Below are 13,861 nucleotides of genomic sequence, written 5' to 3' on the forward strand. Positions count from 1 at the left end.
AACTGTGTATCGAGCGCACAGAGTTGGTCATTGATTTTACGAAAACCACTAATCAACTCCTTGAATCCACTTTTCGTCTGCCTCATGAACGATCTCATTTCGTCCTGAACAGCACGACAACCGTCACAGCAAAAGTGTAGATCAGACCAACGTGAAATTGCAACCGAAACTGATGCCGTGAACCTGGCACACTTAGCGTGTAAAACGTTTTCACAAAGCCAGCAGTGGATGGTAGGCTGGGAAGACGAGACTGTCTTATTACAAGATTTCAGTGCACAGACAAGTTTAAATTCCACAATTATTAAAAATTAAATAATTAATTTATTAAAAATTTATTAATTAATTTATTAATATTATTGATGAACCTTGTTAATTGATTAATATTATTGATGAAAAAACACGTCCAAAATTATAATATCCTCTGCAAGGGTATAAAAATTACCAAATACCGAGTTGTATATATTATACCCATATTTATTACAACTTATACCCATATTTTACAACTTATAGGTGGAATTTTATCTACTTCGTCATTAAAAAATCCATAAAAAATCTTTTCAATGTTTATTAAAATCCCCCCAGGAATAAAAGATTTAAAGATTTTTTAAAAAACATCCATATTAAATTCATATTACTGCATCGTCAAAAATATAAAACGGAGATCTTTTTTGCTACTTTAAGGCTTTATATTTTTGGTAAAGAGTGTGAATCTTAAAAAGTATTTATCAGGTATTTATTTAAAAGATTCACAATATGAGTGGATTTTCTAAGCGTACTTAGATGAGAATGTAATGTATTTTAATTTTACTATTACAACTCTTTTATCCGAAAATTTTCGAAGTCTTTTTTCTTGGACTAAGAAAATGTGTATGTATTTTCCATAGGACTTAAACAAAATATTGCAATTTTCCTGGGACATAGACAAATCTACCCTTGCCCCAGGTATTCCCATAGAGTCCGACTGGGCAACTAAAAATAGATGTTTAAATCAGCACGGAGATACAACTTTAGAAAATTTTTCGCGCGAATCCTTGTTTGGAATAACCCAATGGTAGAGTTCTGGGCCGATGTGTGAAAGGTACCGGATCCGAGCCGAGCTCGAGAATTCAACTATTTCTGTTATTTTATTTATTTACTTATTAATTTTTGTTTTTCTTTATTATACCCTTGCAGAGGGTATTAAAATTTTGGTCAAAAGTGTGCAATGCTGGGAAGGAGACATCTCCGACCCTATATGTTATATATATATTTTTGATCAGGATCACCTCCAGAGTCGTTTTTCTGAGTGCACGCTCGCGAATAAGCAGAATATGGAATATTCAGTTTTAAGCACATTTAATTACACAAAATTTCTAATATAATATAAATAAGGCTTCGGTTTGGCCGAGGAAAGCTTTTTCTCTTTTTTATATTAAAAAACTTATTTTATTCGACAGGTGGCGTTTTTGTTGTGCTGTTAGCCGGAATTTTTGTAGCTGGTATGGTGGCATTTTTTGAGTTTTGGATTAGTTTTCATGGTAACAATAAATACAGAAACGTTAATATGGAAATGGGCCAAATGACCCAAGCTGTTGATTTAGAAAACGAATGGAAATATCTCCCACCAAAGCGATGCTTTTGGATAGAAGCCCTCGAGGAACTTCGTTTTGCTTCATGGTGTATGAACAAACAAAAAAAACCGGAGCTTGGCCACATATAAAGTTAATTCTAAGCTATGTCAAAAGAAAAGTACACTTAATATTTTAAACCTATCGCATAGAAAACAAAAACTCATCAATAAGTTTATACAGTTTATAAGTTATACAGAATTATATATTAATTGAAAAAAAAAACAAGAAGTGAAAGCTAAGTTAGGGCGGAGCCAAAATTTATATACCCTTGAAGATAGATAGCAGCTTATATTATAATATATCTCGGATCATTTATAGTCGGCCCATCTTTATGAGAATTTCACCATCAAATCAATTTTCTAATAAAAATTATGGAAACAGCTCCATCATCTATAAAAATAGCAAAGTTGTGCCAATTCCGATCGTTCAGTTACATGTCTGCTATAAGGTATAGACGGAAGATCCATTTGAAACTGAAGAGATAAACTGTTGTAGATAAGATCTCTCGGCCAAAAATAACATGTGTGGAAAGTCTAATCCCCCTAACTTAAAAAACACCAAATAAATATGGATGAATATTTCTTCTTATTTTATGTATTCTTATAATATATTTTTAATATACAAAAACAAAACGTTCACCTATTATTTTGGTTTATAAATGCAATAAATTGGTTCCTAAATTACTAAAAGAGACACGTACATAAAAGGTTAAATGGATCAGACAATATGATCAATGTACACAGTTAGTTTTTAGAATTAGGAGTTTATTTACACTATATTCACTACTTCCGGGGCCAAACCCCATTCTTTAATCATTATTAAATTAAAGTTTATGTAAAAACTGTTAAGCCCTCGTGTACCAAGTTATTATGTACCCCTCATGTAAGCTTAAATTGACGCAGCACCATGACTTTTTGGACAAAGATTTCATGTATGTGCTCAGTTGAATTCAACCCATCGGCTTGTTTGGGCGCTAATATTCCAATACTTCACAAACTTTGTTTCATCCTAGTAATTTCAAATAAAACATTAAAATCTGCCTTCAAAATAATTATTGGAATATATTGTGCAAAAATTGTCAAAGAAATGTTTAGCAATTGTGCGAATGATAATGACGGCGGAGGAGATTTGCCGAAGCACGAATCTATTGAATTAAGCAAAGACTTAAGTCAAGCAGCAATTTCCCAAAAGCTTCCATTCAATAATACTGGCACGTGTAATCAGCAGCAAGTGAGTAAAAACAATAATAACAAGAAAGGAAAGCTAACTTCGGGTGGAGCCGAAGTTGATCACTGTGGACGGAAGTCCACGAGGTGACGACCTGCATGCCTAGGCGTGCGCGAGGAAACTCTATATATAGCCGAAGAATTAAAAATTTTCTGTAGGCAACCGATCTAAATGAATGATATACCAATCGAAAGGTATTGTTTCAATTAGATAATTTTTGTATACCCTAGCAGTTAGGTAACATTATTATTATATATAAATCGGATCGTATATAGTTGGCCGATCCTTGTGAAAATTTCACCATTAAATAAATTTTCTAATAAAAATGTTTAAAACAGCCCCAAGCATCTTTAAAAATAGCAAGGTTGTGACACTTCGGATCGTTCAGTTCAGCTTTGGATATAGTCGTCCGACCCTTATGAAATTTGGCAAATCGGATTACTTTGCCCAAAATGGAATCTGTACCAAGTCCCATCTTTCTAACTTTAAAAACACAAAAGTTATGCCAATTCCGATCTTTCTATAACAGCTATAGGATACAGTCGGCCGATCCTTATGAAATTTTGTAGATAAGATATTTTATATATAACATGGATGTGTGCAAAGTTTCAACTCGATACGATTTAAACGCTCAACGCTTTAAAACTGAGAGACTAGTTTGCGTAGTTATTTAATATATAATATATATATAATTTTTATTACATCGGATCGTATATAGTTCGTACGAGTTCGTATATAGTATAGTCCAATCCATTTCGTCCGAATTTTCTAATAAAAATGTTGGAAACGTCCTCAAAACGGCTGGGGTATAGTGAATTTTCCCAGATGTTTTTAATGGATTCAAGAAATCATCTCTGATCCTATGAAGAAAATATGCTATAAAGATACAAAATTTCATATACACAAGAAAGGAAAGCTAACAAGTCCCATCTTTCTAACTTAAAAAACAACAAAGTTATGCTTATTCCGATCGTTCTATGACAGCTATAGGATATAGTCGGCCGATCCTTATGAAATTTTGTACATAAGATATTTTGGCCAAATACAGCATTTATCTATATAATTCCATATAACTGAACTGACGATTGGAAATGGAACAACCTTAACTGCTAGGGTATATAAACTTCGGCTCCGCCCGAAGTTAGCTTTCCTTTCGTGTTTAACTTTTCCGATGTCGGGCCTCGGATACGGAAACACATAAATAATTTTATGTTTTATATATTTGTATATATTTTTTTTTATTCCGAGGGCTACGATTTTTAAACTGGGCTCTTTTGTACCCAGATCGCAGCCTTATTTTATGCTCATTGGCATTTATACAATTTTACTCTCTGTGTTCCTTACCTCTTGGGGGAAAACCACCGTTTTTTCCTGACTACGATTTTAAGCAAAGATTTTTTTTTTCCCAAAACGCAGCCTTATTTTTTATCTACCCTTGGCTGAGAAAATTTTTATTTTTCTACAGCCACTTATAGGTTACAGTATTTTAAACCTGAGTCTCTAACCAGGAGGGGGGGGGGGGGGGGGTGGGGGAACATCATGGTGTCCCGATAGAAAAATAAGGTAAAAGTTGAAAGAATTTACTCCACATTTTCGAGTTTATTGCACAAATACTTTCACAATCCCAAAAAAATATTCCCCATCAAATAAACACATTCATGTATGTAAATATGTGTACGTAACAGCAAGCTTCACAGGCTGCACAAAATTGGTAGCTGCACTTATAGGACTATATCTTGAGATAACGAATTTTGCAAGATATAAGCGATATATCAAAAGTAGCGTCATCTCAAGAGCTACCTCCACGTGCAATATTTATTTATTTATTTAATATGATGATATGATATGATGATCCACGTGCAATATAAATAAAACCAAATAAGCCAATTTAAAAAAAAAATATTTCTTTGCATGCAGCTTTTATGTTCCGACTTATCGGAATTGGGATCGGTCCACAATCATATAAAAATCCTCTTGACAAAGTAAAATATCGATGATGAACTCGCATGTCAAGCTTAAAATATCTTATACCAATTTTTGTGGCGAACAATTGCTATATAGGTGTACCCGTCTTACCCGGTATGGTAAGACGTTAAAAAAGGACACTTAATACATAAAATGTTATAATTACCCACCTCTTGACAGCCGATTCACGCAGTCAGCAATACTCACCGAAATTCTTTTTTTATTTCATAGATCCTTTCTAAAGATGTAAAGTATGTGTCGATAGCTTTAGTGGTTCTGAAGTTATAGTTTTTTCTTAATTTACAAAGATATTGGATTTTGGAACGCCAGTTTAAAAATCTTAACTAAAAATATGCCAAAAATTCTTATATACATCCAAACTTTTGAACCAAATTGTTCAAACAAATAAACAGATGATAGGCCGATACTTATGAGAGTTTTAATATATTGTTGAGCTATTAATAGTTTTTAATAGCAGCCGAATAACTATACGCGTTTCAAATTATAGTTTCAATATATTTATTTTGGGCTCAATTTAACCCTAATATATGCGGCTCCAATCAACTCCAAATCACAACAAACGCCAAACCAAGAGCTTGCGCAGAAGCTCAACCAAAGCTCCCCAAAGCGCATACGCTACAAATAACAATAAAGCGCATGCGAAACTGGGGACAAAATAGAGACGAAACATGCTGATAACAACAGCTGCAGCTTAGAATATTATTATTATTTTATATGCAATCTTTGGTGGCTGCTTGGCCCAACATCCTCCCCCCATTGAAGGGTGGGCCTTCAATAAGAATTTTGGAAGGGGCAGCAGTCACATTATTGCAGAGGTTATTCCATGGGTTGTCCTCCCTACCACAGAGCGCCGACACATCCCGTGATAGTCCACCGTGGCCAGAAAACACCCAGCCAAATCGAGTGTTTTGAGCAATTGGGAGCCCGTGACCTAACTGGATTTGGCCAGCCGACAACAGGTCAAAGAATAAGCCGGCTCCAATCAGCAGGTCCACTCGCTGCGTTTTGTGGAAGTTGGGGTCAGCTAGGTCCATATTGCCAGGAATCTTCCAGCCCGAAGCATCTATGTCCTGGCTAGGCTGATAGTCCGTTATATGTGAAGCTACAACAGCCTCAATTTCCACTGAATATGTGCTAAGGCGGGACTTCAAGCACACATTAACGGATGCTCCATCTGTTTCAAATCCAGCGCCGCCGAAACCGGCCACCGTTGTGGAGCATTTGGAGCGGCCAAGCTGAAGTTCATTCGCCAGCCGCGACGAGATGAGATGTACTTGTGAACCGGAATCCAACAACGCTCGGCAAGGCAGGACGGTTCCAGATCGACCACGAACGAGTACATTTGCTGTTGGCAGGAGCACTAGCTCAGCATTGCGATCCTGGGTCACAACAGTGTTAATTGAGCGGGATGGGTTCGCACCAGCAACTGCACCGATGGGACGTGAGACTCGTGCGGGTGAAACCTGCCCGCGAGGGTGCAACAGAATATGATGACGGTGATTACAAGTCGAGCAGCGGGAAGCTGAGCATCCGCGAGCGAGATGGCCATCCTCCAGACAAACAAAACAGCGAGCCAGACGCCGCACTTCGTCGTACCGTTCCTCAATTGGCAAAGCACTGAACTTTGGACAAGCAGGAAGCTCGTGAACCGAAACACCACACAGGGCGCATAGAGCCGGACTGGCGTTAATAACCATGCACGAGGATCGGTTATTGGAGGATCTACCTCGGCCTACTTGGTTAACTGGTGAATACGCCAAAGACAAGTCAACGCTTTCGAGAGTCCGGCACCTTTGCTCTAAGAATCGTGCCATAGACTCCCAAGTTGGCAGGCTATCATCAGTGTTTCCTGCCAGAGAGTCTTCCCATTTGGCCTTTGTGGCAGGGTCCAGCTTTTGAAAAATGATCTGGATGAGGAGGCATCCTTGAATTTCGGCCGACGTTCCAGAACTCATAAGGGCCCGCATATGTCCATTGAAGCGGTCAGCTAATTCTCGAAGAGTAGCAACGGATCCCGGCTCAGCAACCCTTAACTGCAGGATCTCGTTGATGTGAGCCTGGAAGATTAAGCGACGGTTGCTGAAACGGTTGCGCAAAAGGTCGAGGGCAACATCATAGTTAGCGTCGGTAATCTCAAGCGCCCTCACAGTCTCCAGGGCTGAGTCCCGCAGGCAGGAAATTAGCCACCTGAGCTTCTCCATCTTGGTCAAGTGCGGGTGGCTGTCAATGGTTGTCCTAAATAGGGCGCAGAAATCCGGCCACTCGGCATAGCCGCCGCTAAATGTTGGCATTGGCAACGGGGGCAATGAGGGAGCAGGCCTATATGGAGCGTTTGAAATCCCAGCACCATTGGTAGCATCCAACAGCGTAGAGTGAGCAGCAACCCGCATAGAACGCTTGGCCACCTCCACCTGGATGTCGACGTGCACGTCCGTAGCCAGCTGAGAGAATCGCCAATATAAATCGCTGCCGATCTCGCTGTAGTTTAGCTCCTCCAATTCCTCCTGCAGCGTGGTGAAACGGTCGCACAGACGCTTCTCCATAGACTCGAGGGTCAGAATGGTTAAATCGTCGGTCTGCATCGCAGCCTTGACCTTCCGATGCAGTACCTCCATTTCCTGACATGTTACCTCTGCGCGTCTCCGCAACATCCTTTCACGGCTTGACGCAGCAGATGCAGATTCCATTGTGCAATTAAATTAAAATGCAACTTTGCGACAACAAAAACAACAACGGTGTTTTAGTGGCACTTTTAATGCTGATCACAAGAATTGAACGGGATGATAATCACGTCGGGGTCACCAAATGTTGAGCTATTAATAGTTTTTAATAGCAGCCGAATAACTATACGCGTTTCAAATTATAGTTTCAATATATTTATTTTGGGCTCAATTTAACCCTAATATATGCGGCTCCAATCAACTCCAAATCACAACAAACGCCAAACCAAGGGCTTGCGCAGAAGCTCAACCAAAGCTCCCCAAAGCGCATACGCTACAAATAACAATAAAGCGCATGCGAAACTGGGGACAAAATAGAGACGAAACATGCTGATAACAACAGCTGCAGCTTAGAATATTATTATTATTTTATATGCAATCTTTGGTGGCTGCTTGGCCCAACGAAGGGCCAAGGAAGGGATGAAGGAAAAGCCAACTTCGGGGAGAACCGAAGTTTATATACCCTTGAAGTTAGATAGGAGCTTAGGTTAGGTCAAGTTAAGGTGGCAATGTGGGGGGTCTTAAAACCCTCCCGCGCGGAGATGTCTCTAAGAGATCGCTGAGGTCCGCTAGTTCAGCGAATCCAAACGCATAGACAGACATGCTAATATCATGCTATGGCGATCCTGATCAAAAAGATCTATACTTTATAGGGTCCTTTATATTACTCTCTGCAAAGGTATAAAACGGAGAAAATTTTTTTTTAATTTATGAACAGAATGTCTGATTGATTAAATTCTCTTGAATACGATTCGATTGGAGACTGAACTATCCAGTCGTATTCAAGAGAATTTAATTAGTGATTAGTAAATTTAATCAGAGGAAAAAAGAAAGTCCAATTTTCCCAATAGCTACTATGTAATGAAATTTTAAAATTTTTTTACCATTTCCCAAAATTCTCCAAAACTTAATTACTTTTCTAAAAACTTTTGGTAAAAATGATCCAACTTTAAAAGTTTCATACGATTGAATAAAATATTTGAAAATATCTTTTTTTAAAAAATATTTCTAATTAAAAAGAAAAGGCCGAGTTTCTCGAGCTATAGTCGAGTTTCCCGACTATATGATTTTTTGTTGCATAGTTTGATATGATTTGGAATGAACAACAAACGAAGAATGCTTTAATGCGAAGCAGAATAAAAAGTCTATAACTCCTCTAAAAATGGTCCGATTTGGCTGATTTTGTATGGTAGTTAGAAATTAGGCATTGGAATAATGACATTAAAACTTTTTCACGAAACTTTTTTAAGCTGGCGCTACGTGACAAAGTTTGGCACAAACTTGATAAGCGTGGGTATGTGTCAAAACTGATAACTCTATCTCACATAGTCTCTGAAATCCGTGCGTTCAAAAATACTGTAAATTAATATCAGAATAAAAATTTCTAAAACTCCTTTAAAAATTCCTCCACCAAACTTTCGATTTTATTTATTCAAATAATCTAAAAATTGAAAAGATATTCTTGATATTTTCTAGTTTATTGTACACATATGTAACATATTTGGCAAGCCACCTGTAAGGCTGCATAAAATTGGTAGCAACTTATAGGACTATATCTTGAGTTAGCGGATTATCCCAGATATAGGCGATATATCAAAAAATGGGGTATCTTAAGGGGTTAGGTGGGTCTGGCGGCAAAAAAAAAATCGTTTTTTTTTATTTTTTTATAAAATTCTCCAGAATCTTGAGAATATTCTCCCAAATTTTCAAGTCGATTGGAATAAAAGTTTCGGAGATACAGTCCTGAAAAGGTGGACGCTCGAGGTCAGCTATAGGCAGAGCGCAAACTTTAAACGCGTTTTTCTCAAAACTGTGTTTTTGAAATCGGTTGTCAAGATTTCTCGGAAACTACTCAACCGATCTTGATAAAATTGCACAGGCATTCGCGATACGATTATCTGGAACTTAAACGAAGGATTTTTATTTTCGTTGATTACAACTATTTAAAAAAAAAAAAATGTTCGAAAAATTTCACCAAAATTTGAATTTTTTTGCAAAAAGGTGTCACAAAAATCCAATTTTTTCTTGATTTTGTTTTCCTTTGTTCAGTTTCTAGTTTTAGGTCTGTACTAAAGGAAAATATTTGGATTTTTCATTTTAGATGATTCTGTTAGGAATTGTGCTGTCAACGCGAAAGCACTTTTTTTTGCCAGGAGTCATGGAAAATGACGTCTCAATGGCTAACTGTAAAATATTTCTTTCTCAAAATTTCAGAAATTCATCTTTAAATATGTATATTTAATAATCCTAAAAGTTCCAATAAAATATTTCATTCTTTATATAAAAAAAAAAAATTTCAAAATAGGCCATTTTTTGGCCTCCCAGACCCACCTAACCCATTAAGGGCTATCTCCACATACAATTGTAAATAAGATTACACAGGCCGACAATTTCCAACTTTTTTTTCCTACACGCTTAATTTTACCTGCTCCATAACCTTTAGGCTCCCCTGAACCAAAGCCCAGAACAAACATAGGTTCTTCCACCCATAGTTTCCGCGGTACACCTAAGAGAAGAAATCGATCAAATTTTACCATATATTGAATTATGTAGGCCGTGTAATGGCGATGACCATCATGATTACACATCATTTTTTAAATGTATGTGTACCAACTAAAATTAAAAAATGGTATCTAGCAGTTAGCATATCTTTGGGATACTTATCCAAAGTTGAAATCTCAGATTTTCTACATTAATTTTTGGTCTTCTGTGATTTTTCCCCAAAAATTTTTCTATGGAAGCTTTTTATTTTATTATTCAAATCAGTACATCATACTATGTTTTAATTTGGGGTTTAAGGAAAAACGCGAAATAATTTTATTGAATTTATTATAGGTGGTTAAACAATATTTTCTTCAATTAAATTGGAGTTTTTAATCTCATATTTTCAAAAAGTCATAGCTATATACGTTTCTTTGTTCAAAACGTATCTATTGAAGGTTCAGCTTGTTTCGTAAAGCTTTACAGAAGTTGAAGATAACCATGAATTGTTATTTTAGAACAAAAGTTGTTAATTTTTTAGTATGAGCCGAGAAACACATAGTGTAAACATACAAAAAGAGGGACAAACTGCTTTCATTTGGAAAGAGCTGTAAAAATATTATAATTTCTTTAAAATTTCTGAACGAAATGTCGGTTTGGGATGGTTGAGGTGCCAATCGACGCGTCGTTATGAGGATAACACGAATATGTTATCTGGGGACTAAGTTGTCTCCACCATTCCCAATTTAGTGAATTAAATTTATTTACTTTTATCCTAATTGCTCCCAAACCAAAAGACATTGGGAAAAACATTATCTAATTGAAACAATACCTTTCAATAGGTATAATTTATTCAGATGGGACTCATACAGAAAATGTTTAATTTTTCTCCTATATATAGTGTCTCCTCGCGCACGCGGAAATGACATTATCTTGGTTTTTTTGAAGACGCTTGCTCATTTTTCAAACGGGTTTTTTATAAGATTGATTTTATTTTAAAATTCCTTTTAGGATCGGTTCATGCCGACAATTTTTCAATTTTTGTTTTACTCCATGCAAAAATTTAACTAATTGCGTTGACTACCATTGTTTTTAGTACATATCATTTTTGAAATGTATGTGTACCAACTAAAATAAAAAAAATGACGTCTAGGAGTAACCATATCTTTGAAATACTCATCCAAAAGTTCAAATTTTTTTTATAGATTTATTTTTGTGCTCCTATGATTTTTTTCGAAACATTTTCCTATGGAAAAATCAAATTCCTTCTCTGCTTACGTTTTAAACTCAACTGTGAACTCCGATCAGGCAATGGCCGATCCCTTTGAACAGTTTCCTTCCCTTATCATACTAGTCTTTTGTAACGAACTGTTTTTGCTATGTTTTGCTCGCAACAAACGCCGCGGCTAGCTCACAGAGGTTGAGGGTACGTTCCACCGAATTTATAGATTCGACGTGATTGCCCGAGCCCAGAAATAACACGTTATTGCTTCTTTTCAAATAAATCCCCTTTATTGTAATTAATTTACAAAGGAATAAAGAGAAGCTCACCGGCTGTCTGGCTCAGCCGACCGACCGCTCGCCCTCCCGTCGATCCCCGATCCCCGCTCCGGGTTGGTGCCAATACACACGCCCTCCCAAAGCTTGCGCCCGGCAGGTCGTGCGGTCTTGGTGCCTGGCGCCGAAACGGCTCTCGGTTCCCTCCGTTCGGACTCACGGACTCTGGTTGCGGGGCCTGTGTTGCTGCTTGTCGTCCTCTGCTGCCGCTGCCTGTCCGTCGCTGCTGCTCCCTCGTCGTCGCTGCTCTACCGTTGCCGCTGTTCCCTCGTCGTCGCTGCTATACTGCTGCCGCCGCTCCCTCGTCGTCGCTGCTATACTGCTGCCGCTGCTCCCTCGTCGTCGCTGCTGCCGTCGCAGTTTCTCCGTTTGGGGTGCCGTGGACTCGGAACCCTTGGCTCGCCTGGATTTGCCCTTTCGCCGTGGCCGGCACCTAATCCGTGTTAACAGGCCGAGTGGCTCACCTCCCAGGCATACGCCGGGCAGGATATGCTCCTCGCTGCTTAGCGGCCGGATCAGGGCACGAAGGGCCTTCCTACCCTACAGGACACGCCCCCGGTCGCGTTCGCCACTCGCCTCCAAACACCTGCGTGCCTACGCCCCGCAGGATCTATGGTAGGCCAGAGGCTTGGGCGTCGCGTCTCCTTTGACTCCAGGTGATACGCTGTGCATACGCCCCAGCGCCTGGATCAGGATTCTTTTGACTTCCCGGGGTGTCCCTGCCTGGTTTCACTATTGGGCTTGAGTTCCCGGGTTGGCTATCCCTCGCGTTACAGGATCACACCTGGATCGAACGGTCTGGAACAGACAAAGCGTACGCCAGGCTGATCCGTCGTTGCCGCCACTACACCAGGATACCTGTCGTGTCCGAGAATAACTCCACCCGACTCTTTTACCCTTGGGCCTTAGCTTTGCCGCGGATCCTTGATCCTTTTCCCCTTGCTCCTTGCTCGATTCGCGTACCGCCGCCGGACTTACCCACAGGGGGTCCTTAAGCTATTTGTCGTAGATCCTTGCTCACTCGCTTTAATAGCCCGCACTTAGGACTGTCGGACTTACCCACGGGGGGTCCTTCAGCCTGTACTCCTAACTCTTCCAAGGAAACTTTCCAACTTGAATGGCAGACTTACCCACCGGGGGTCTTTCACTCACTCTCCCAGCTTCCCTAGTAGACTCGGCCCCGATTCGCTCCAGGGGCCCTCCTTATATAGTGCCAGAGGCGCCCGTTAATCCTTGCAAATCTACTTCCTGCCGTTAATCCTCCGCTCATTCACTTTCTCCGTTAGCTTTCTCCTATCCCGCCGTCTTTCTATTGGCGGGCTTTCTTTATTGTCCCTCCCCCGATTGCCCCGCCTGGGCCTCCGATCCGCATTATTTTTGTGCCGGTCATCGGACTTCGTCCCGATACCCCGCAATCCCCCCCTGGACATTCCAAATGCACTTCTGTGTTTTTGTGCATTTTGTAAACACAGCTTCGCAGTCACCGGCCGCTTCGTTCCCCGCCGTCCCCGCTGTTTCCTATGACCTTCGAGCGCGGCCGCGGAGGCCCGGCCGGGACCGTTACGTTCCACGGTGACTCCTCTTTCGCCCTCTTCCGTGCGCGATGCCGTGCTGGTTCCTCTTGCCCCCGCTGCTGCCCCCGCATGCCGTCTGTGCTCGATGCATTTCTCCCTTGATACCTTTCTCTTCTTCCGTATTTCTAAACACAGCAGCGCTGGCCCATCCGACGCTGCAGTGCTGACTTGCATGTTCCCCCCCCGCTGTTGCCCCTCTTGCCACCTGTCTTGGTGTGTGGGAGATCTAATCTCCTCACACTTCCCCCCTTCTTCGGGAACGACAGAAGCTTTGTGGTTCCAGCTTCATGTTTGTTTTTGCAATATAATTTTTTTTTTTTTTTGATTTTTTTTCCTTTGCGTGTGGATATTTTTGTGTGTGGATACCCTTATCCACCTCCCCCTTCTTCGGATGACGTCAGAGTCATTCTATGCTGTTGTATATATATTTTTTTTTTGTATATTTTTTCATAATAATAATTTCTTTTTTGTTTACCTTTTTTTTATATTTCTTTTCTATTATATTTTTCTTTTTTTTTTGTATCTTTCTTTTCATTTTTTTCTTATTGTTTTTCCTTTTTTTTATAATATTTTTTCTTATTTTATATATTTTAAATATATATTTTTTTTTGTTTGTTTTTTTTTTTCCTTGTATTTTTCTTTTCATTTTTTTTTATAATATATTTTCTTTATTTTATATATTTTTAATGTATATTTTTTTTTTTTT

The 13,861-nt window shown here is 39.3% G+C and overlaps 2 protein-coding genes across 6 annotated transcripts in view; both read left to right on the forward strand.

Annotated features, from left to right (window-relative positions):
- Nucleotides 1-2,658, forward strand: part of LOC6494740 (glutamate receptor ionotropic, kainate 2) — a 374,202-nt gene extending 371,544 nt beyond the window's left edge. For 3 of the 4 annotated variants that reach the window (XM_032452178.2, XM_032452179.2, XM_044717606.1), the window contains one exon: nucleotides 1,437-2,658. In XM_032452178.2, coding sequence (XP_032308069.1) covers nucleotides 1,437-1,699 — 263 coding nt within the window. In that variant the 3' untranslated portion in view covers nucleotides 1,700-2,658. The remainder of the gene's footprint in view (nucleotides 1-1,436) is intronic. The other variant, XM_014904084.3, reaches the window with a different exon arrangement.
- LOC6495047 (sodium- and chloride-dependent GABA transporter 1) overlaps nucleotides 2,521-13,861 on the forward strand; it is a 124,474-nt gene continuing 113,133 nt past the window's right edge. For both annotated transcript variants that reach the window (XR_006507821.1, XM_001953417.4), the window contains exon 1: nucleotides 2,521-2,840. Coding sequence is in view for 1 of the 2 variants with exons in the window: in XM_001953417.4 (XP_001953453.3) it covers nucleotides 2,544-2,840 (297 nt within the window). In the remaining variant the exon portion in view is untranslated. The remainder of the gene's footprint in view (nucleotides 2,841-13,861) is intronic.

This window comes from Drosophila ananassae (assembly GCF_017639315.1).
Source record: "Drosophila ananassae strain 14024-0371.13 chromosome 4 unlocalized genomic scaffold, ASM1763931v2 tig00000054, whole genome shotgun sequence".
Taxonomy (NCBI): Eukaryota; Metazoa; Arthropoda; class Insecta; order Diptera; family Drosophilidae; genus Drosophila; species Drosophila ananassae.